The sequence below is a fragment of the Acanthopagrus latus genome, chromosome 16 (genome assembly GCF_904848185.1).
Source record: "Acanthopagrus latus isolate v.2019 chromosome 16, fAcaLat1.1, whole genome shotgun sequence".
Lineage (NCBI taxonomy): Eukaryota > Metazoa > Chordata > Actinopteri > Spariformes > Sparidae > Acanthopagrus > Acanthopagrus latus.
This window is the reverse complement of record NC_051054.1, coordinates 16,988,726-17,011,023: the sequence shown is the minus strand read 5'-3', so window position 1 is coordinate 17,011,023 and position 22,298 is coordinate 16,988,726. Positions and strand designations below refer to the sequence as shown.

The 22,298-nt window shown below is 41.6% G+C and overlaps 1 protein-coding gene across 2 annotated transcripts in view; it reads right to left on the bottom strand.

Annotated features, from left to right (window-relative positions):
• Positions 1-895: 895 nt before the first annotated feature.
• Positions 896-22,298, bottom strand: part of prkd3 (protein kinase D3) — a 40,875-nt gene continuing 19,472 nt past the window's right edge. Inside the window, exons 3-19 of one of the 2 annotated variants that reach the window (XM_037071664.1) lie at positions 20,990-21,128; positions 15,299-15,430; positions 13,900-14,057; positions 12,827-13,019; positions 12,673-12,750; positions 12,395-12,581; positions 11,163-11,286; positions 10,845-10,922; positions 7,609-7,885; positions 6,233-6,285; positions 5,805-5,877; positions 5,592-5,698; positions 5,333-5,494; positions 4,295-4,393; positions 3,945-4,212; positions 3,494-3,579; positions 896-2,728 (exon numbers count right to left, since the gene is read on the bottom strand). In XM_037071664.1, the coding sequence (XP_036927559.1) occupies positions 2,555-2,728; positions 3,494-3,579; positions 3,945-4,212; positions 4,295-4,393; positions 5,333-5,494; positions 5,592-5,698; positions 5,805-5,877; positions 6,233-6,285; positions 7,609-7,885; positions 10,845-10,922; positions 11,163-11,286; positions 12,395-12,581; positions 12,673-12,750; positions 12,827-13,019; positions 13,900-14,057; positions 15,299-15,430; positions 20,990-21,128 (2,388 nt within the window). In that variant the 3' untranslated portion in view covers positions 896-2,554. The remainder of the gene's footprint in view (positions 2,729-3,493; positions 3,580-3,944; positions 4,213-4,294; positions 4,394-5,332; positions 5,495-5,591; positions 5,699-5,804; positions 5,878-6,232; positions 6,286-7,608; positions 7,886-10,844; positions 10,923-11,162; positions 11,287-12,394; positions 12,582-12,672; positions 12,751-12,826; positions 13,020-13,899; positions 14,058-15,298; positions 15,431-20,989; positions 21,129-22,298) is intronic. The other variant, XM_037071665.1, reaches the window with a different exon arrangement.

The window sequence follows — 22,298 nt, the reverse complement described above, 5'->3', positions numbered from 1 at the left end:
TCTCCTTTCCTCTAAAAGACTGGGGCTGCGAGGCTTACCACAAAGAATCCTCACATTTGGGTAGCACACGCTACACTGAAATACATTCTATGTATATTGAGAGTTGGTTTTTTTTTCTCTTTTTTTAGTGCTGGATGTGTGAGGACCAACTCAGTGACCTCTGAAAGTGCTGCTGTTTCGGAGCTCGTTCAGTCTACAAATGTCTGGTCCGCAGAGGTTAATGGGGTCATCTGGCCTGCGGAGAGGACCCACATCTTGAAACGCTCAGACTAACAGATACAGGAACGCAGAGAAGGGAGTATCTTCAACCTCTCATCAGCGGCTATTAGATGATAGCATTGCAATAATGCTTGTAGCCATGATTGCTAACAGTGGTCAGCCAGTATCTACGGGGAGTGCAGCTCACATCAAAGATTTGGGTAAATTAAAGGCAGCTGTCTGTTGTCTGCGGCTTGTGGCGGACTGTACCTTCGAACAATGCTCCTATTCTGAAGTACAGTCCAGGAATAAGACATTTTATTCATATGGCTAGAGCTGAGCCCTTGTTTGATACTTGAAGGGATTCCACGATAGCATTTATCATGAGCGATTTCAAAGTCTTCCACAAACCCCCACCCTCACCACCACCCTCTTTAACTATGTCATTACTGTGCTGTGGTGAGCGACTGGCTCTGCGAGCTGCCCGGTGTGGTGCAACAATCACATCCAGCTGCTGAGAATGGGATCTGACACGTGAAACCACCACACACACACACACACACACACGCTTATTCACTCACACATGATGCAATGCACACTATAAGACAGGGCTGCTTATGCATGCCGAGGCACTGCAACACAAAGTGTATTGCTGAAGTTGAGAGTGTGAACAGAAAGACAGACGGAGCTCGAAGACAACTTTTCATTCTCACTTAAGAAGTTGGGTTTTTTATTCCATTGGTATGTACTGAAATATACAAAACACTGACACCTGCCAATCCAGCGGCAACAAAGACAGAGAGAGGACAAAAGGGAACAGGGAGGTACTCCCAAAACACACCAACAGAGCAAACTACAAAACTGTAGCGCTATTAACTCCCATGTGACTGTCCACTGTCGACACAACATGGCTTTTGAAATGGTCCAGACAACTTCATAAACAATGAATCTGACACTGACATTTTGTTCTATGTAAAACCAAGGTTGATGCAACACACATCAAAAAACACATATTCCAGAATCTGATCGCTTAAAAAGTCACATTCAAGAATACGGCGAGAGTAGAGGAAAAGATACACAGAAACATGATTCTCAAACGCAGAGTCTGTGCTGCTTTAGCCTCATGTTGAACAGAGAAAAAAATGGCTCCATTATTGCAATTATTGATGGTTCAGGGTTGTGGTGTTTTAGCACTGAACTAATTCACAGAGTTCATTTTGAACAAAAAAAACAACAAAACTTTGGAAATACTGATACAAATACTTTTTGTCTACATATTTGGTCAGGGTTTTTGGTCATATTCTCAAGGGGAAAGCTGATCAAATTTGTAGTTAGCGCTTCATATTATGGAAAACATATTAACCATTAACTAGTTGCAGTTGTTAACTTAATAACACTTCACAATCATGTAAACAAGTGTTTACAGTGTCAACATAAATCTAAATGAAGTCTCTCTAACTCCGAATTTGATCCACATTCTAAAGTGAGGCCGTGCTCATAACTAATTCACTGGTAGTTCGACTATCAAGAGCCAATAATGCTGCTAAAATGCATGTCAATAAGCAACGAGTTAATGGGTAATATGTGTACCCTAATTCAAAGTCCAGTACTGTTTGAGTCACTTCAACTTTCTGCTGGTTAAAACTTTGCATCTTGACTGGACACTCATAAACTGTAGCAGCGAATAGTGTTGTCTATTCAATTGCTATGTTCAATGGAAAAAGTATAGTGCAAAAATCTACCACAATTTTACGAAATACATAAAAACATACAAATATAATGTCATAGTTCCAGTTTCATGCCAAAGGACAGTCTCGCAAACAGTTTGGAAATGAGAACAAAACTCGTGCGTTTGATATTCTCAGACTGTAAATCCCTTGTGGAAAGTGCCCTTTACTCCTGGAGTAAGCTCTCTCTCTCCCTCTGATCAGTCATATTATTACTCAGCTATCCAAAATTATGTGTCCAACACCTTAACTATCAACTTCACCTTGCATGTTTTGGATTGTGACTGTTCTTAAAAAAAAGAACCACGTTTGAGCAAATCCTTGGAATGTTTTGATACTATGGAAAAGAGGATGGACACTCTTCTCTCCAGACAGTTGCTTAATGCATTTCTGTGGCATGCATCTCCACCTGCATGCTGCTTGTAGCAGTACATCATGCTACGAATTCTGTCGAGTTTCTCCTGCCTTTAAAGAGCTCTGGGGAGTAACTCTCCACCTGCTCAGCTTATCTCTGTTTCCACAACAAACAGTTCTGGAGGGAAAATCTGCCGCTCCCAAAGCTTTATGAAAAAGGTCCCAGTGACAATTCATGTCCTTAATACATGTGGTGTAGTAAGTCCCCTGTTCCACTAGGGGTCCTCCTCCATGTCATCTAAGTTGGGAGCCATGATGAAGTGTTTGGGGTAAACGAGACAGTGCTCGTCTGCGTACTCCTCCCAGCGAGCGTCGTCGCTCTCGTGGGTGATGTAGCGCTCACCTCGCCGCGTCTCAAACTCCCTGAGGTCCAGCCATGTCTGATAGTCCTGAGGGGAAGAGACGTGAGGGTTTAAATGAATTCAGCATGTAATCCTCACGGGTGAGGAGCGGACCCTGACATAAGGTGATGTTTTTATGCTCAGTTTTCACTCCATGTATTTACAGGAGATAAGCAGATTTCTGGGTATGCCACATATTGTAATCTTAAAAGGTCTGACTGCTCAGAAATGTAATGAAAAAACAATCTGACCCACAGGAAGGACAACCCTTTTTCTTTAAGTTGGGACAATGTGTAAAACATAAACGGAATGTGATAATTCGCTTAACATTTATGACATATACTCAATTGAAAATAGTGCAAAGACAAAACATTAAATTATTTTACCTGACCAACTTCCTTTATTTTAGCAGATATATGACTCATTCTGAATTTGATAACTACAGTCTTGTGAGACGTCATAATGTTTTTTGGAGTCAGGTTTTTTCCAGTGAGTACGCTATACCTGGAGCCTCGGATTTTTGTTCATTTCCTTTCTTTTTCCACTGGTTATATTTGTTTACGTGTCAGCCAATTTGCACCATGAATGTGATGTACAGACAGCTATCAGGGGATTAATGCTAATGCCTAAGAAAACTTCCTGACGTGATGATTATGAGGCAACATTCTCTGAAAGTGTTAGTCACTCTGAATTTAACAGTGTGTGTGTCATTTGTGTATTCAGATTTGACTGAGTCATATCTCAGAGAAGAAAAATTGTGATTGCAGATTTAAACTGGTTTAAAGAGACAAAGAAATCAAGTAAATATGTCACCTGTAACCAGGGATGGCTGAGACACTTGTCCACGCTGTACCTCTTCCTCATCTTGACTTGGAGAAGATTGTTGATCAGATCTGTTGCTGTGAAAGAAAGAAATAATATGTAGACTGTATCAGACTGAGCCACTCTATCTGGCTTAGCATCACCACCTTTATCAGTTGTTTCACCTTGTTATGTATTTCACACTGTGTGTGGGAGGAGCTGCACCTTAGGCAACTAGGGAGGTTTGAAAGTGATTCATTTTGACCACAGACAAAGAAGAGAAAGTTCAGACGACCCAGACGTGTAGGTGGCGAGGATAGCTCTGAGGCTACATGTCTATCATCTGAGTATCAGTTTGACAGTAAACTACAGGTGCAAGCAGCACAATCAGGACCGAAGGACATAGAATATTTAAATGTTGACTTCAACAGAAGGTCATAAACAAACACACTGTTCTCCTTACCCTCAGCGGAGATGTCCTTCCAGGGTGTAGGGGGATACATGAAGGCAGCATTCTGGATCTGGTCGTTAATGTCCTCGTCCTCATTGAAAGGGAACGTCCCGCTCAAGCTGACGTACACGATGACTCCCACTGACCACATGTCTAAGGAGCGGTTGTAGCCTTTACTGCGCAGCACCTCTGGAGCCAGATAAGCCGGAGTGCCCACCACAGACCGCCGGAAAGACTTCTCGCCAATGATTCGGGCAAAGCCAAAGTCACACAGTTTTACCTGAAAGAAGACAGTAAACATTGGTCAGTGCTTCCACACACATGCACCTGCATCAACACATAAACATCTTTATGTCTTTTACCTGAGGAAAGGGCTCTGCAGAGGCCAGTAGTACATTCTCAGGCTTCAAGTCACAGTGAACAATATTTTTGAAGTGCAGATGTCTCAAGGCCACCAGGATCTGTTGAAAACAGAAGTAAATAACAGCACAGACTTCGCTCCAAAATTTCCAGATGGCATCATAGACTCCAGCATCTAAATGTTTAAATGTATATAACGGATTGTATAAACAGGGTAATGATAGCATAATCTAAGCAGTAGAATCTATGGGGCTGCCATATGGAAAAATAACAGCAGCATAAACACAAAAATATCCTTAAATACTTCCATCCTGACCAATACCTTAGCATAAAGACACATGATCTCATCTCATCATCCCATCTATATTCACGAGGCCTGGCGTAAGCCAGCGCTATACGCATGTCAGCCCATGGCCTTGTACCAAAACCCACAGTGTGCCTGGCTCCCCTGTCCTGACCCTGACTTTGACAGAAATCCTCCCTGCCACATCAGAGCCAGGCCTGCCGCAGCTAATGCTGCTGTTGTTAATGACTCCGCTTCTGTTTGGGACCTGGGATCTACAGAGGCCCAGGGGCCTGCTGCTCTTCTAATCAGGCCACAAAGCCACTAGTACACTGCAGGCTGTAATCCACGGCCAGGGAGGAGGCCGTGATGCCATGCAGACCGATCCCGTAAACAATTCCCCCCAATCAACTCACCACAAGAATAAACAGGCCCTAAAGCTGGAGCAGAGGCTCATGCACACACACACCCACAAACAGAAGGGAGGACAGAGAGAGAGGGGCAGAAAGCTATGATAAAAAAAAATAAATAAAAAACAGGAAGAAATGGGTAAGATGCCATTTAAAGTGTAAAGTGTGTAGGGGCAATGACACATATCAGGAAATCTAATTTATTATCAGTTCATTTGACTGTAACAGAACTGTTTCAGAGAGAATATAATAATATTTGGCTGCAGAAAATTCCAGTCAAAATCATCATGTGAGTAATGAACTCCGAATTCTTAGGGTTGAGAAGTTTTTTTTTTAGTACCACAGACCTGTGTGACAAGGAACTTGGTGATTCGCTCGGGCAGTTTGCTCTTCTCACTGGACAGAATCATCTCCAGCATGTCGCCATGCAGCTTCTCCATGACAACAAACACTCGCTCTGGTGTCTCGAACATACACTCCAAGTTGACGATGCCGGGGTGATGCAGATTCTGAAGATAAGCACATAAGACATTGAGTCCACCTCTTCTAGTACACGCCTTCTTTAGAAACCTGTTTTGATTTTGTTTAATTCTGTGCTCCCATTACCTGTAATATGGCCACCTCATTCCTCAGCTGGCTCTCCTGCTTGGTTGGAAATCTCATCTTGTCAATGACTTTGATGGCCACATCTCTGCCACTCTTTCTGTGTTTGCCTAAAGTATTAGAGGACATCGATAAAATGACAGTAAGTTTAAATAGCCTGCAAATAAAAGGAAAGCAACATAAAATGTGACTGGTACCGAATCAAGTGAAACACACCTCCATACACAATGCCAAATTGGCCTGATCCCAGCACCTCATCAGAGAATATTTGGTACACCGAGGCAATATCCTGCAAAGAGAAAATATGCTCTGTTTACTTGCACTTACACTGGCAATAGGTCAAAATTACATAATCAAAAGCCCAGTAAAAATGTTGCTCTTCCAAAAGGTTTTCTGGTATTGGCAAATATTTCATATATATTTAACTTTCGCTCATTACAGAAGTGGAACTGAAACAAATATCCCTTCACCAAAACAATGAGTCAGCAGCTTCCTCATTTGTGCACGCTTCCACCGGAGGTTTTCGGTAAAGAAATGGGAGAATACAACCTTTCGATTTTACCACAACAGATGCTTTAATAGCACAGAAATGCATGCAGGGAAATTGTGCAACAGGGCTCAGAAGTGAACGACGCCCCACTCACCACATTCTCCTGGATCTGGCAGTTGGACACGGATATGCTGATGGACAGCTCTTCTGGAGAGGGAAACACATCATGTTTCCATATTCAATAAGTGAAAAACACTACAATCATTAAGTAATTGTAGTCAGAGGCACATTGCTCAAATATTTTTTTTTTCACAGCCTTCAAGCTTATTGCAGCTGCATGCAATAAGTCACAGCCCCACACAATGAAGCATTTTATTACACAATAAATTGGCTATAAAATTGATCCGGGAAGCTATGTGTGACTGAATGGTGCAAGCATGCAATGCATTTCATAACTGGGAATTTAGACAGCCGCAAGGGCTAATTCCTGCATTCTAGCCAATGAATACGAAAGCAAGAGATAAAAGTAGTAGTAGATAAAAGTAGAAGACAAAATGTTGTGATCTTTTATCTGATGCTGCATGCTGTTTAATTTTAATCTTGGTAAACAAGCCCCTATTTTGAAATGACCACATAAATTACTTGCAGAATCAATATCAGTATTATTTAGCAGTTCATCTACCCCATACTTAATGAATGAAATCTATTGATGATGATTGTTTCAGACAGCTTCATGAGTGGTGAGACAAAAGAAGTATCACTTTCAGTCTCATTTTATAAGGTCATGTCTGCTTTTGCTGTTAATAAGTATGACTCTCATGTGGATCTCTGTTCTACAAAATCAATTCAAACCATAGAAACTCAAATAGTAACCCACAGAAATAAATGACTTTGTTGTTAAGGACCAATCTGCTTTGACCTGAATGAAAAACACTGTGTCAGTTCATTTGTCCCTTATGTCACTTCCTTTGGCCTATAAACATTTAAGCAGGGTTTTCCCTCTCTATCGAAAGCTAAGGTTGGCTTTCAAAGAGTTTCAATGACCACTGAGGGCTCTTCCTATTTAGACAGACCTGAAACTCTTCAACACACACATCAATAAAACCAAGAATTTTCCTTTGTTACGGCTATATTACTTGACAATATAGTCTTGTGTTGATTCAGGAAAAACCCTGTATTATTACAAGTATCACTGACAGGGAAAACCCAAACTCTAGTTTGACATAATGCAGAAAGTCACAAAATGACACCATTCCTCATGGATGATTATTAAATCTTGAAATGATGAAATACTTCTTAATTTCCAAATTTTGATTATTTTTGCAATCCAAAATATTAACTGTAAATGTTCAATGAAACATCATTTCACGTGAATGCTTATAATATTTAATAACACTGAATGCAGATGATATTCAATATCTAATTTAATACATGACTGGTTGTTCGTATTCCAAAAAGTATCATATGTTTCCCCATTTCTTCCACAAAAACAATGTTTTTAGCACAAAAGCGTTGTAATCTTATACTCACTGTGATCTTTGCCCTGGCCAGCGGCACTGGCCACGCTGGGCTGAGGGGTGACTGGCATCAGGGCCTGTCTGATGGCTTTCTCCCAGCCCTGAGCAACCTCCATGCCGACACCTGAGGCAGCCAGTGCAGGGCTGTGGTAGTGACTGCAGTTGTTCTCCCCTACATAGTATACCATGGTGGCTGTGATGATCTCAAAGCAGTGTGGGTTGCTGCCCTGGGCCAGATTGCTGTAGTCTCTGGACTGTTCCACCTGGAGGATCTCGGACAGAGGGATTTCCTTTGGGAAGGGTGAGAGACAGAGATTAGAACTCATGCTAAAAACAGAAAAAATGCAAAACATTCTGTCATGGTCCCACAATAGACATGTTTTTAGGAACCCTACGTAGTTTTTGAGAAGAAATTAAAACTCACAGTTTTAATACTTACAATATTAAGGAGGTAATAATACAAAGTCAGGGATATTATTTTTTCCATAAGTGAATAAACAAGCTGTTGGTAAATAAGGTCCCCAAAACACTGTTTCAAGTTATAAAAGTGGCAGGGTCCACAAAATAGTAAACAAAGCAAAACAGTGTAAAACTGTGTTGGTGTTTAAGGTCAGTCTGTTTATCCAGATATGGAATGGGAGACAGTTTCTTTATTTAGTTTGTTTAAGTATTTGTAAAAATTCAGTCTATGAAGATCTTTCTCTTCTGATAAACACTGATACATTTTTCTTTTTCTAAAAAGTCTTTTAGTGTCTTCTCAATATTTCAATTTTCCATTGACTGATGTCTACATAGTCAGCCGATACACCTGAGGCATTAACAATTTAGCACCAATAAAAAAAGGAGGACATGTTAGACAGCAGAAAAGATGATAACGAAATACATCATTGGATAAGTATATGAACACATATATAGATTGGATGAAATTAAAATACAATATTTTGATCTGACAAAGGCAGGTTAAAAAACTAATGCTACTCTACTCTAATGCGCCACCTCAACAATAACATGACATAAACAAGTAGTAACACTCACACACTCCAAAAGGTCTCCACACTCGTTGGCTGTAATCACAGTGTAGATTATATGGCTCCAGCTTTAACTTTCTCTTTTAAACTTCTCTCTCTTATAAGCACGTACACAGAGGACAGTTAGAGCGCACTTTAAAACCCCTTCCCCTTCGAACTCACTGTCAAATCAAAGAGAGGAGGGAGGGTCAGAAATTTAAAAAAAAGAACAGAGAAGTTCCAGCCAATGGCTGCTCACGGAGGCGCATGCTGTCCCCTCCGCGTGGCTCACCACAGAGTATCAGATGAAGTGCTTGTGGTTAGCGGGGCCGAGTCACGTGAGCGGGGCCCTGCGGCCGCTTCAAGTGCTCTGCTTCCCTGATTAAAAGGCAGGGCCAGCCAGAGGCCCCATCTGAGCACGAGCCGCTGGCGCTACCGCCAACCGCTGAGACGAAAAGACACGGCAACTACCACTACCGTTTCTCTGCAGGGTAGTGGTGTACGGGTGGGTGGGTGACAGGACTCAATCTGGCAGAGACAGAGAGAAGCCCCCCTCACCCCATAAAAGGTTCTTCAGAGAAAGCCACAAGTACAGGGGTCTCATCTTCAAACGAGCAGCCGTTGTGGCTTCCAAATGGAGAAAATGGCTGCCATGCCTGGCAAGCGAGCCACCGCGCGACCACCACTAATCAGATTGGAGGTATAAAGAAAAGACGAGAGAGGAGGACAGTGGCCACACACTGATGAGCAGCAGGCTGCACACTTCAGGGAAATGAAAGGAAAAATGCCCAAGACTTTCCGGATACAGTGCAACCAGATCTGTGGTTCCCGGAGAATAAAGCCCTGAAAGAACCTTTTATTACTTTATGTGTGAGCAAATCATGTCATGTTATCTATCATGAATAAAAATCTGCTTCTCTGGAGCAGCAGGCACGGCACAAAGACCAAACTTTGTCGCATGAAAAGAAGGCATTTACAGCTAGCCTTCAATTAGCCTCCTGAAGGTCTTAAACGTAGCTTGGAGTGCCAAGTTGATAATAAAGAACCACATAAAGCTGCCAGTAAACACACCCGGAGGAGTCGGTCCCCGCTGAGGTTTCCTCTCCAGTGCTTTAGTGGCAGGGGATGCAGGGTGTGACAGAGTAATTGGGTGAGAAGGGTGAAGGAATTAAGTCTTTTTCAGGCTTGTTTCACAACCAGCATAAGAGAGAGACAGTGAAAGAAAGGGAAAAAAGCTGGATAATGGATACAGCTGTGTGAATAAACACCTGTTTGACACTAAAATTCACACACTCAAAGAAGCAAACGTGCTGGCCCTCATACTGGAAACTGCTGCATCCTACACACCAACTCTGACCACAGCCGAAGGAGGTGTCAAAGTCTCAAAACACACAAAGCGACATGAACAATAAAAAGATTATATCCCCCACCCTGCACACACACGCACACAACCACCAACACACATGTGGAAGTCTTTACCTTGCAGGCTGTAGTTGCCTCTCTTAGTCCTCACTGTGTAATTACGGCGCTATTAAGCCCCTGCGGCAGTGTAATGACTGACTACGGTGCTGGCACTGAGCGGGAAGTGTAACACACTCTCCACAACGGATTCTCCATATTGAAAATGCAGCATTTCACTCTCTTTGAAATGAATTTGGATAAAAAACTAAATATTAAAAAGATTCAAACTTCAATTTAAAACTCAGAATTTCACATCTCATTGTCAATCCCTCTTAGATGCCTATAGGCTAAATTGTGTCTCTCTCTTAAAAACCCCTTCAAATGTCCAGTCTGGTCAGACACACAATACTGTGTCTTGAGACTGTGACTGTTAGCGACACCTTTCACTTCATACTGGGAAGAGACGCGGCTGCAGGAGGGAAAACCACAGGGGAAATTTCAGTGGACTGAACTGACCTCAGTGTAGTTTACAGTTGCAATACGACAGCCCTCTAGCTGAGTCACACAGCTACCGCTGGTTAGATTTTATTTACATACCTCTCACTAATGTGACAGACAGCGCTGATTTGAAAATGACTTCAACATCGGCACTTTTGAATCATAAGAAGACACTGTGAGTGTAAAAGTTCAATACTAAGGAGCTACGACGGGGAATTCACCGTGGATTCAACACTGAATCAACTTGCTCAATTTTCAGATGATAAGCACTACTGTGTGTTTGATGTGGAGGACAAGACATGATTTTCCAAGAACAAGGCACACGTGATAGTTTTATGCTTACTTTGTAGAACTTGGCCCCGGTGTCATTCTGGAAGAGACTCAGGCTCTTGCTGTCTAGCCTCCAATAATGTCTCTTCCGCTGTTAAAAAAAAAAAAAAATGGGGAAATCGAACACATTAACCTAATGGGAAAACACGCGTGACCTACATATATCACAGTTCTTTGAATGATTTTGTTTCATGAGGAAAATACCTTCTGTGCTGAATTCAACACATGTGAACAGCTTTGGAGAAGGAGTTTTCCCCAGCATACAGGCTAAGCACAGTCCGTTTTCAGACTGGGCTCCTTTTGTTGGGCTTATGAGGGTTATCAGTCTTACCAGGTTGTCCCTGCTCGTATAATGAACCATCCAGCCCTCCTTCACCACAGTGGAGCTCCGCCTCTTGGTGTGTTTAATGGACTGGACCACCCGCATCAGAGGGATGTTGCTGCTCGTGGAAGGGCTAGACACACACACACACACACACACACACACACACGCACACACACACACACACAGAAAAAATAAGATTTAATTGATGAATATGACATTACTTATAGTTTTAGAGCTAAATATAGATAGAAAGTCTTCAGGAGCTGGTCTCGCTGGATACATTTAAAAAAATTCTATATGCTTTGGAAACGAGTAAATCTGGCTCTAGATGTTTTGATGATTTCATGAATCTGTCATTTGCTCTTTCTTTTCATTACCTCTGCCTAGGTGGTAATGTATTGGTCTGTGACCATTTGCTGACTGGTCTGTTGGGTGGTTGATTGGTCAGCAGGATTACAGAGTGACCCCATTAACTTGTTGGAGTGTATCTGGATATTTCCAGATCCAGGAGTTTTTTTAAACATGAACATAACACATAAACTTAAACATTTTCGTAAATTTCTCAAGGAATAATGCATTGAGCTTGATTAAACAGTATTAAAATGAGTTTAGGGTAGTTTAAAATTGGGTGTGATTCAAGGCTATCAAGTTCGATATCCAAGTACGTTTGACTGAATTAAAAGAATGGGGGGGTATGCATTCTACTGAGTGCTATTCTTGTTTCAAGTTGTTATACGTATGAATTTGAATCTCTATGAGACCTCATTACTGGTTAAATAAAAATAAATACAAATACAAATATACAAATATAAATAAATACAAATCACATGTGGCCAGCTCAGGAAGCCTTTCTTATTTGTTTTCTAACCACCCAGTGTCTGGTAGATCCTTCCTGATACAAATGCTGCACAAGAAGTGATGCTTTTTATGTTTGCAGCAGAAGCATCACTGGAAACATAACACTCATGATGCTGGTACATAATAAACATAAGAACTGGTGAGTTTGACCTGCTGATAAAAACTGCAAAGTCCCCAATTTGAATCAGGCTGGTGACCTTTCTTGCATGTCTTCCCCTTCTCACTCTTGTTTCCTGTCACTCTTCTATTCACTGTCTTCAACTGGGTAGCTGGTGTGAGTGACTGAAACTGAGAAGTACACAGTGCCACCTACACTTGACCAACTGAATTTCTACAATGGCATGGTGCCAGCCACTCAAATTAAATCAACATCTTTATACCTGATAGTCTTGATGGGCTCTTCATCCTTCTCTCTATCCAAGAAGGGAGAATCCATGTCGAACATCCTCTCATCTGGTGTGGAGGGTTCCTCTGGGTCATCCAGTCCTCTGCTGCCATCCAAGTCGCCACTATCCACCTCCATAGTATCTATGGTAGTGTCAGAGTCTGGGCCAGGGCTGGCTGGCTCTACACAAGTCCATTTAATGTACAAATATCTTTAAAATTGCAAATATCAGATATACACAACTGTCACGTTGAAACTGGATGTACAACTTACCTCCATTGAAGTCCACCTCCCCCAAACAGTCTCTAGGTACCTTTGAAGCACATCGCTTGTGGCAGTTGAATTTGCAATCTAGAAGGAAAAAAAAAAAAATCACCAAAATGTTTTAAAATGAACCACAACATCTTTAAAAACAGACCCTTCCTACCTTTACACTGCATGCCCTGGCGAAAAAGACCCTTGAGCAGACGCTTGCAGTACTGGCAGATAGTGGGGCGGGTGTAAGTGTGAATGGCGAAGGTGTGCGGCACCTTAACTCGTCCCAGCACCATCTTCTCCATCCAGATGGGCCTGCCGCTCCAAGACAGGATCCGCTTCCCCGCCTCCTGATGGGACCTCTGCTGCAGGAGGACGGAAGGGTTGAAGGATGTTAAGAAGAATTAAAAACCATATGCAGGAAGGAAGTGAGGGGAAGAATAAGGGGAGAATGGCCTCAAAGGGAGAGTTTGAGTGATGGGGACAGACAGAGTGAATAACGACATGGCAGCAGAAGAAGAGAAAGAAAGAAGCGGAAGAAGGGAAAAAGAAATATGTCAGACTGACTTAGCATTATTTTGCATAGTTAACATGATCCCAGTGGTCCAAACTGGGTGATTAGATTTGTCATGTTTTACCACATATGAGCATTTAGTTTTAATTTCGTATGAATACATGAAGCAGTCTGGAAACAGCTCACAAAAATTGGAAGGAAGTTTTCTTTTTTGCCAACAAGTGAGCAGATATATAAACTAGGACTTCAGTGGATTTTTAATGTAATTGGCATAATTACATTTCCTGATGACCTTTCGAGAGGATGCAGACAAGAGGGGAATATTCCAGTGCAGACTTATGCAAAAGCTGTTTCATAAAACCGTGCTGAGGATCTCTCCACAGAGAGATAGACACGTGCAGCTCAACTCAATTTTCTGCATCAGTGGTATGCTACAACAGGGTCCAGGAGATTTGTGCATGGAATAGAGACAAATTTGATGAGTTTAGACACGTTTAACCGTTGACAAAGCTTGTGAGCAGCATGGAGATTGCCTGCCTAAAATCCTTGCCCAATTCACCTGACTCCCAGGCTGATTCAGGATAATGTCTCAACTCCAGCCAGCTCATTTTAAGTGAAAGATTGAAAAACATAGCTTTACATTAGATCAGACTTGTTTTTACAACTTTTCATAATGCTTTTTTGCATCATTTTGGGTTTTCTACATTTTAATCGTTGCAATTAGAGCTCACCTCATCCAGGACGACCACGGTATTTTCGGCAGGTGCTGGTCGAGGGACAGAGAGGGATGGTCCAGGCAGCGAGACATTGGACAATCTCCTCTTCCTGACACCAGTACAGTTATTTGGGATCTTGAAGGCGCAGCGTTTGTGGTAGTTTAGCCCACAACCTTAAAATAAGAAAAACACAAATTATATCAGTCACAAAACAGGCACTATGAGCTTGAAAACTGTGTCTTACTGATGTTAGTTCAGTGTACAAAGTAGTCAATGTTCTACAGTAGGGCATCACCATTAAAATAGCTTATAAAAGCGTACTCAGAAATGCTGCATTCAGGTGCTCCTCAGATGGTCCCTCTAAGTTTCCAAGTTGTTCTTCCAACTTGTGTTCAATGTGGCAATGTATTTCTAACAAATCCAGGTCACTCTTCGTGGTCAGCAGCTAATAATTACAACATAAAATACCATATGACCGATTACACTTGAGCCAAAACTTGATATGCAGTAAATGACTTTGATAAAACCTTCTTACCATCAACCCCATGTTAACTTTCACCCGCCATGTTTTAGCCTCATATGGCATCATCTCGGCAACTTATGTACCATACTTTTCTCTGACTTTCTGAGGTGATGTTCTGACTTAAGGGGTCATTAATTTTTTTCACCACCAGATGAAAGCACAGGTAATGAGAAGAAAGCTAGGATGATCGACAGAGTTGACACCGATCTTCCCATTTGTTAGAGCGCCACAGTTTTGAGTACCACCTTATAAAAGACAGTGTTGCAGCTCCACTGATTTTAAATCTAAGATGACATCATGGTCAAAATCAACTCAATCATGTACTCAATTCAAACATACGCAGACACTAAAGCTAATGAACTCTGGTTGTTGTTGTTGTAGTGTTTTAATGTTTCCAAATCTTGTAATTGTTATTGCATAGTGAATATGTATGGTCTTGTGTTTTTTAACACGATAGTGTGATAAAAATATTTTGATTTCACAAATCAGCCACATGATGGCCCCACTGATCTACAGATCAGAGAATGTATGACTAAGGTTGCAATAATTCAACTACTTGAAAGTAATGCAGAGTCAGAGAGGACTGCAAAGGCAGCCTAATGATGTGAAAATTAAATATTACTCTAATCTGATCCAGAAAATGAAAGGCGAGCCAACATGCCATAATTCCATTTGGATCTGAATGTTAAGCATTTCACTCATTTCAGTGCCCAGACCAAGTCTTTCCTGTTACAGATCCGTGCATCTACAAATGCTTGCCTGTGCCATTCTTGATTTTACTCCCTGCGATACATTAAATGTCCTGTTTAAAGTAGGTTAGCTCAAAGGCTTGGTAATAACACAGCAGGGCTCTGCAGCATTCAACAAAATGTTTGCACATGTATTTCTTACCTTCACATTTGAGCCCCTGCCGGACGAGACCCCATAGCATCTCACCACAGTAGTCGCAGAAGGTCGGGGCCTTGTAGGAGTGAACATAAAGGGCATGGGGTCGGATCTGGAAGTCCTCAACTGTAGCTTGAGCTAGAAACAATACACAGGTGGAATAACTCAGACTTGGTGAAAGCATAAACAAAAACTTGTATTTTAAAAAAAAAACTAAAAGATCAAAGGAAACCATGAGAAAAGAGGACAAAAAGACAAGAGGCACAACATTATTCACATATATTTGGTAACTGTTTCTCACAGCTTTTCAACATAAAACCAATACAAAAGACGATACATAGTCTCACCATATGTATGTACGTAAAGGAGAAAAAAGTAATCTAGAAGAAATGAGATTCTCTCTACATGCTCTGGTACAAACAAATACATGTATGAATTCATCCAGGTGCCATATCTACACTGGTGCAGTAGAGGGCGCAACATCTACATTCCATGTACTGTATCAAAGTGATAGGTCACACCCAAAAGACACCAGAGAAATGCAGAATGATCCTGTTCTATCAGTCCATCTTTGTTATTGTGAACATAATATTAAAACCAACATAGCTGTGGATCCTCTCTTCCTGTCTCTCTCTCTTATTTCTCCTTCACGCAACTGTTGCTTTGAACCAAACAGACACACTGAGCTCATTGTTGGAAGCAAGAGTTGGTTAATCATGGCTGTGAATCATCAAAGATTTTGAAGATGAGTAAGACATAGAGGTAACTGCTGCCAAACCTTTGTGTGTGGGACTGGAGCTTCTCGGCTCTCAGAGCCGGCGTGAAGTGCTCTCTCTCCTGTGCAATCATTTATGTCTGAAGCTGCAGTGACCAACGAGGGATTGGTTAATCTTTACACTCCAGTTAAGCAGCAAAACTTGTGCAGTGTGATGTCATGGTGTATGTGTCATGAGTGTAGTTCATTTTGTGTGAGGTGATTTAATCAAATCAATCTCTTTTCTTTCGAATAACTGAGAACATTCTCAGCTGTTATGTGATGAGATGCAGGCCTGAACAACAAATAAGATTTGAGACCACAAAAAAAAAAAAACAGTTCCTTTGCTTAAAACCTGCACATTTCATATGAAAGAAAGGAGAACAGCATTAAGCAAGACAGGCTTAAAAAAGATCAATGGATGAGACTCGGTCTTGAAATTCTTAGATTTTCATATTTACACTAGCAGTCAATGATATGGCTTTTTCAAGGCAGATACACACAGATTATTAGAAATCAAGGAGACTGAAAAACAGTCTTTTGGGCCAATATTCATTTGCAGTAAAAATTCAACTCTTTGTGTCAAAATTTTAAACAACAGTGATTGAATGCACAAACAAGTACAATTTTCATGTACTTTACACAAGTCCTGCAATTTTCTGCTGCTTTATACTTCCTCTCCACTACATGTCTTTGATACATTTAGTTAACAGTGACTTTGCAGATTCTGAATATTCAGTGTTTATATTATTCAGTGTTTTCAATTGCAGTCAGTTATTGATAATCTGAAAAAATGTTTAGTATCTGCCTGGTAATCAGCCAGGGGAAATAATCCATCTACCCCTAATTTACACACACCATTAAAGATGCCATTAGTGTTATTTTCTTATCAAAATAAGTGTTAAATAGCTCCATGTGCCAACAGTAATCACTGTTATAGAGTGTTTGGTCATGTCTCTCCTCCTTGAGTTCATGCAGTAAAAGAGAAAATACATTTTCTAATATCCCTGTACCCTATATCCAATCAGGGCAGAGAACTCCGTAAAGAGGCAGTCCTGTCTGCTCATGAAGACGCAGGGAGCAGGATCCTCCTGCAGGGGTAACAGGGCAAGCCACCAATTCCAGCGCTTCCAGTGACGGCTAATACTATCAAGCATGCCAAGTGAAGAAAAACACCTCAAGAGATGAAGGAGGAAAAGAGAGCTGCCTAGAAAAAAAGGAAAGGAGTCGTGCAAGTGTGGTGACGCAAAGAGATGAGAGGGGATTGGTAACTGTGAAAACGGACAGGAAGTGAGTGAAAACGCTAACAGCAGCTTTAATACAACCCCGATTCCAGACATACTGGGACACTTTGGCTCTCGCTTTCAGTGTTATTACCTAGGTTTGAGGAAGACATAGGTGCAAATATTTACATTTTTCAATAAAAAAATATGTCATTACACATCATTTTGGACCACTATTAAATCTGACATAGTTAGCTTTGATGCTCTGCACATTACATTCATTTAGCTTCGGTGGTGCCCAAAACAGCTTGGGTGCTGTGAATACGCATGTGTCATGCTCAGGAAAAATGCTGACTTTGCATGTTGAAGGTATCTAATTTCTAATGACTGTATATTTACAAAAAAACAATTAAGTTTATCAGTTTGAACATGAAATATCATTGAAAATCATTGCATTCTGCTTTTATTTGCGTTTTCACAGTGTCCAAACCTTTTTTCAGACTGTACACTCAGGGCACATTTGTTTCTATTTCAGAGAAAAATGATGGCCGCTGGGTAAATTTCCACAGTTTGGGTTTGATTTGAAAGAAAAAGAAAAAAAGAAGTCCAGCAGGTCACATGTACTGGGGTTGAACATAGCTCCCTGGCACAGGCACATGAAAGGCGGCTTTCATTAGCTTTTTCACACACGTCTGCAAAACAACTGGCCGCTTCTTTGCAATCGCGGTGTTGTGCAATGTTCTTCCTGCTAATTAGCATCAAACAACAGTAAACATAAACTCTGCGCGTTGTTTTTCGCAGCGCTTTTCACAAGCGGAGAGGCTTTTATGAATGCACCGTCTGTTTGCTTTGAGTTCCCATTTGGAGGTCGCAAGATTCCATCAGACAAAAACAAGTTTGGGCGTATTTACAACAAACAGAAGATACTGGAGAATATCCATTTGACCCCAGCAGTAGTGCTGAATAAGGAGCTTGTGAAATTGAGGTGAACTCAACGGGGTGAAAAACAGAACAAAGGGACAATCGGTCAAACCTCATGGGCCGAGATGGCCTGCGCAGTGTCCGCTGCGTCAAGGGCCGCCCCGCACATCAGAGCATGTTTACACTCCACGGGTCTACTACAATCACTTACTGCAGGAAAAACAAGCCTTCTTCTTTGAGCCGGCAGCCAAGAAAAAGCCACTTCTGCCTCCCTCTCGCAGCGAACGGCAGATTCAGACAGTCTCTCTCCCACAGCCACAGAATCCAACAACAGGTTGGTTAGTGAGAAAACTGAACGGAAGATGACAGGAGACAAATTGTGGGGCAGATCATATTTTCTCTGAAGCAAATGAAAGGCTTTGGGACGTGAATCTCTCAGTTCTCAAACAAAGATCAAGTGTCTGACTTGCAAAGCCCCTCTTGTGAAGAAAGCCAAGTTTCTTGAGTGTTGGATGAAATTAAAACAACAGTGTATGCTGCGTGTATAGCAAATCTGGAGATCTGACTCTTCTATGACGGTTTTCATCAGGTATACATATCTCAGGCTATAAACTGTCAGGCTCCTCTGGTGGAGCTTACACCTGCGGATGGATTTGTTGAGGTAGGAGGGATTAGAACAAGAGAAAGCGAGGAGGGAAAGAGAGCAACAACGACTGACACAAAAGAGAGCGCAAGACAAACACAGACAGTCAGAAACAAAAAGAAGGAAGTTCTCCAGTCTTTAGTCTACATTCCTCAGCCCCGATGCCTGACGTATCCTCAGATCCTGAACCTATACAATCATCCCCTGTCTAAATCCCCACAAACAATACTCTCAGCCCAGGAGAGAAGGGGAGATATTCAACACAGGTGGTGTCAGGTGCTTCCCAGTGGAGACAGATGGAGCAGGAGAACAGATTAGAGCAGAACAGATACTCTAAGCCATTTGTTGGTCCCAGCACCGCACAGGAAGATGATTCATTCATTACAGGAAGCGACAAAGAAACACCAAGCACCTGTGTGGCCGCTAGAGAGGTGGACAATCTAGTGGAAACTTTGATGAGGAGGAAAGACGCAAAAAAATAATCCACTTGCAGTTGTTCGTTTGCACAATAATAATATTTTATTTGGGCCGTGAAGTTTTAGCGAGCAGGACTCTTACAGCAAGCATCTGATCCAGTAAAGTGCCCTTCAACAAGGCACTACGGGCTGTGTTTACTGGAAGGGGTGTCAACTACGAAGCTTCCAGTTTATTAGTTCTAGACCATTGTTTGGACTTTAAAACACTTGGTTTACACTGCTTGGTGGAAATCTCCTGTTTTGGAAGTCAAAAGAAGCACGATCTTTCTTCAGTTTCTTTGGACACAGTGCATATTAATCTTTGCTGATATTTCAACTGACATGAGCATAAGAAGATAAATAAAGACTATTTCTGTTTTTCCCATTTTGTATACCAACTACATAAATACATGGGTCACATGTCTTAAACTTTAGATTTTGCATTTTTTGTTATCAGCTGCTTTCAAGGAACATTTCCCTCTTGACTATCTCTATCATGAAGTTCAAAAAGTTTGTTATGGATATGTCTTGTGAATTTAAAGTTACTCAAATTGACAGGTATAATGATCAAAACACCTCTCCCTTCTGTACCTTTGTATAGCCAAGAGCAACATATCACTACAGTGCTTGCCAGCAATTCATTTTAGAGTGTTTCCCCAACTGACCTGGTATATACATTTACACCAATGAGACCTGTGGATGGAGAGCTACTGGTTACTCCCAGGGCACAGTTAGTAACCAAGGGGGATAAGGCTTTCGTTATAAGAGCCCCCAAACTATGGAACGCTTTTCCTACTGAACTAAGAAACACTAAGTCCTTAGCCTCTTTTAAATCTCTTCTTAAAACCTTTCTCTTCGTACGCGCTTATTTCATCAGCCTTGTCTGACTGCATTTCCTTTTAAGCACTTTGCAACTTTGTCAAGAAACTTCCTATACAAATATACATTTTTATTATCATTATATTATTATTTCCTGGTGGGAGACCTAATCCTCCCCAACAGGACTTATCACCTTATCAACAGTTTATTTGGCAAATATTATGTTGTGAATTCTTCACGCTCTGAGACATCTATGTTCAGAGACTTTTATTTTTAAGTCTCAGGTGTTTTCCTGCTTCCATCTCTTTCAGAGACTTCTTGATTGCATGTTCATTTGTTGGTGCAGAAGTCATGGTTTTGCGTCTAATCCATGTATTTATTGCAGTGCTGTTATGTCGGTTAAGACTTGTATGAGTTATTGTTCAAGAATTATACTTGTTAAGTGCTAAGCTAACTAGCAAGCTAGCCCTGTATTACTATGCAAATACACAGAGTGGGTGGAGGAGAGGAGAGACAGTTGACGTGTATATAATACTACTCGAGTTGATTACATCTCATTACATTACTGTATGTGCAATGAAAGCTTCCCAGCAAGAGTAAATTATGCATGTATCTGTCTAAAACCAAAGATCAACAAACTTCAACTCCAAACATCTGAGAATCAGGTCAAAATACCTGCATTTTACAAGTACCTGACAAGGATTTAGGGACATTAGAAAGGATGCTAGGAGCTCTGTTGCTGATGGGAGGAAAGCCATAGCAGCTCTCCAACTAATAGAGCTGTAGCCCACCCACACAATGCTAAGTCAAAATGTCAATGTGACACTGTCAAATTAAGACACCATTCACCAAAATGAATCTGTTCCACTGCAGTTTACATACCAGAAAGCACCACCTCAATGAGGTCTCCTTCGTGGATGTCTTCTGCTGAGGTCAGCCTCTGCAGGATGTTCTCGTCGTTCAAGTTGTGGCGGAACAGCAGGATCTTGTCGTACATGCCAAAAAAGCCGCACTCTGGGAACTGGAGAGAGGCGGAGATACAAGTGAAGATAAAGCTGTTAGTGAAGTTCTAAGCTTGATAAATAGTGATGGAGGTAATATGTAAGCAGAAGATCAGGACACTAATGGTGCACTGTGGTGGGTCCACATATCATACAGCAACAAAGAGACAAAGAACGAGGTAGAGATACAGATGGACCCTGTTACTCTGAATACCACCAAAAGAACCCCTCAGTGAAGATTGATGGCCATTTACAGTATACCTTACACCATCTAAGTTAGACATAAATTAAACATTTCAAGTCTTAGAGCTCATGATCTCACTCCATGAGTCTTTTTTTCACATTGCTTCCATGAATACAGCGATGACTTCGTGCAAACATGAAATAATCATTATAAACTACCTCAAAATTATGTCAAATAAGCAAGCACAATAACCTAGCTGGATAACATAAAAAGACTTGTCAGTCCCCATCACAGGCGATGTCTGGGCCAAACTAAACCTAGAAGAGCCAGGTCTGACCTGGAGTTGAGGCACAGACGTAAAGTCAGATGATCACATGAAGGAAGAGGGTGGAGAGGAGGGTGGGAGAGGGAGACGAGGGAGGAGGAGGAGGAGGAGGTAAACATCCTGAGAGGAGTAGAGGAGAATCAGCTCACAGGAAGTGCAGCGCCAGTCAATACTGAGTCACTTCCTGTTCTGAGGGCAGCTCAAAGCCTCTTAGAGAGTGATGGATACAAGGAAGTGCTACAACCAAATTACATTATGTATCATAAAAATAAATATTTATACATACACAAAAAGTATAGAGCATATACTGTTTTGAGTACCATGGGGAGGTTTGCTCTCACATCACTTTGCAAACCTGACGGTGCGGAAAAATCTGATCAGCAGTAGATGGATGTTCAGAGCTGTCACACATGGTTTGTATCAAAGTTGGAATTGAGGCAAAGTAATTTTACACCGAGGCTTGAGCCCAGTCTTGATGCCAAGTAGGCTGGTACTGGAGGATCCACCAGCTGTTTCCCCCTGAACTAGGGTCACACACAATGGGCCACATAGAACAATGCCATTATGGCCCAGGAGCACTGGGGCTGGCAAAGCGTCTAGGCATGAGCCGCACAAGACACCTGGAGCCTTTCAACTGCCAAAAAACACAGATCGAGAGACAGTGAGACAGATTGATGTGCT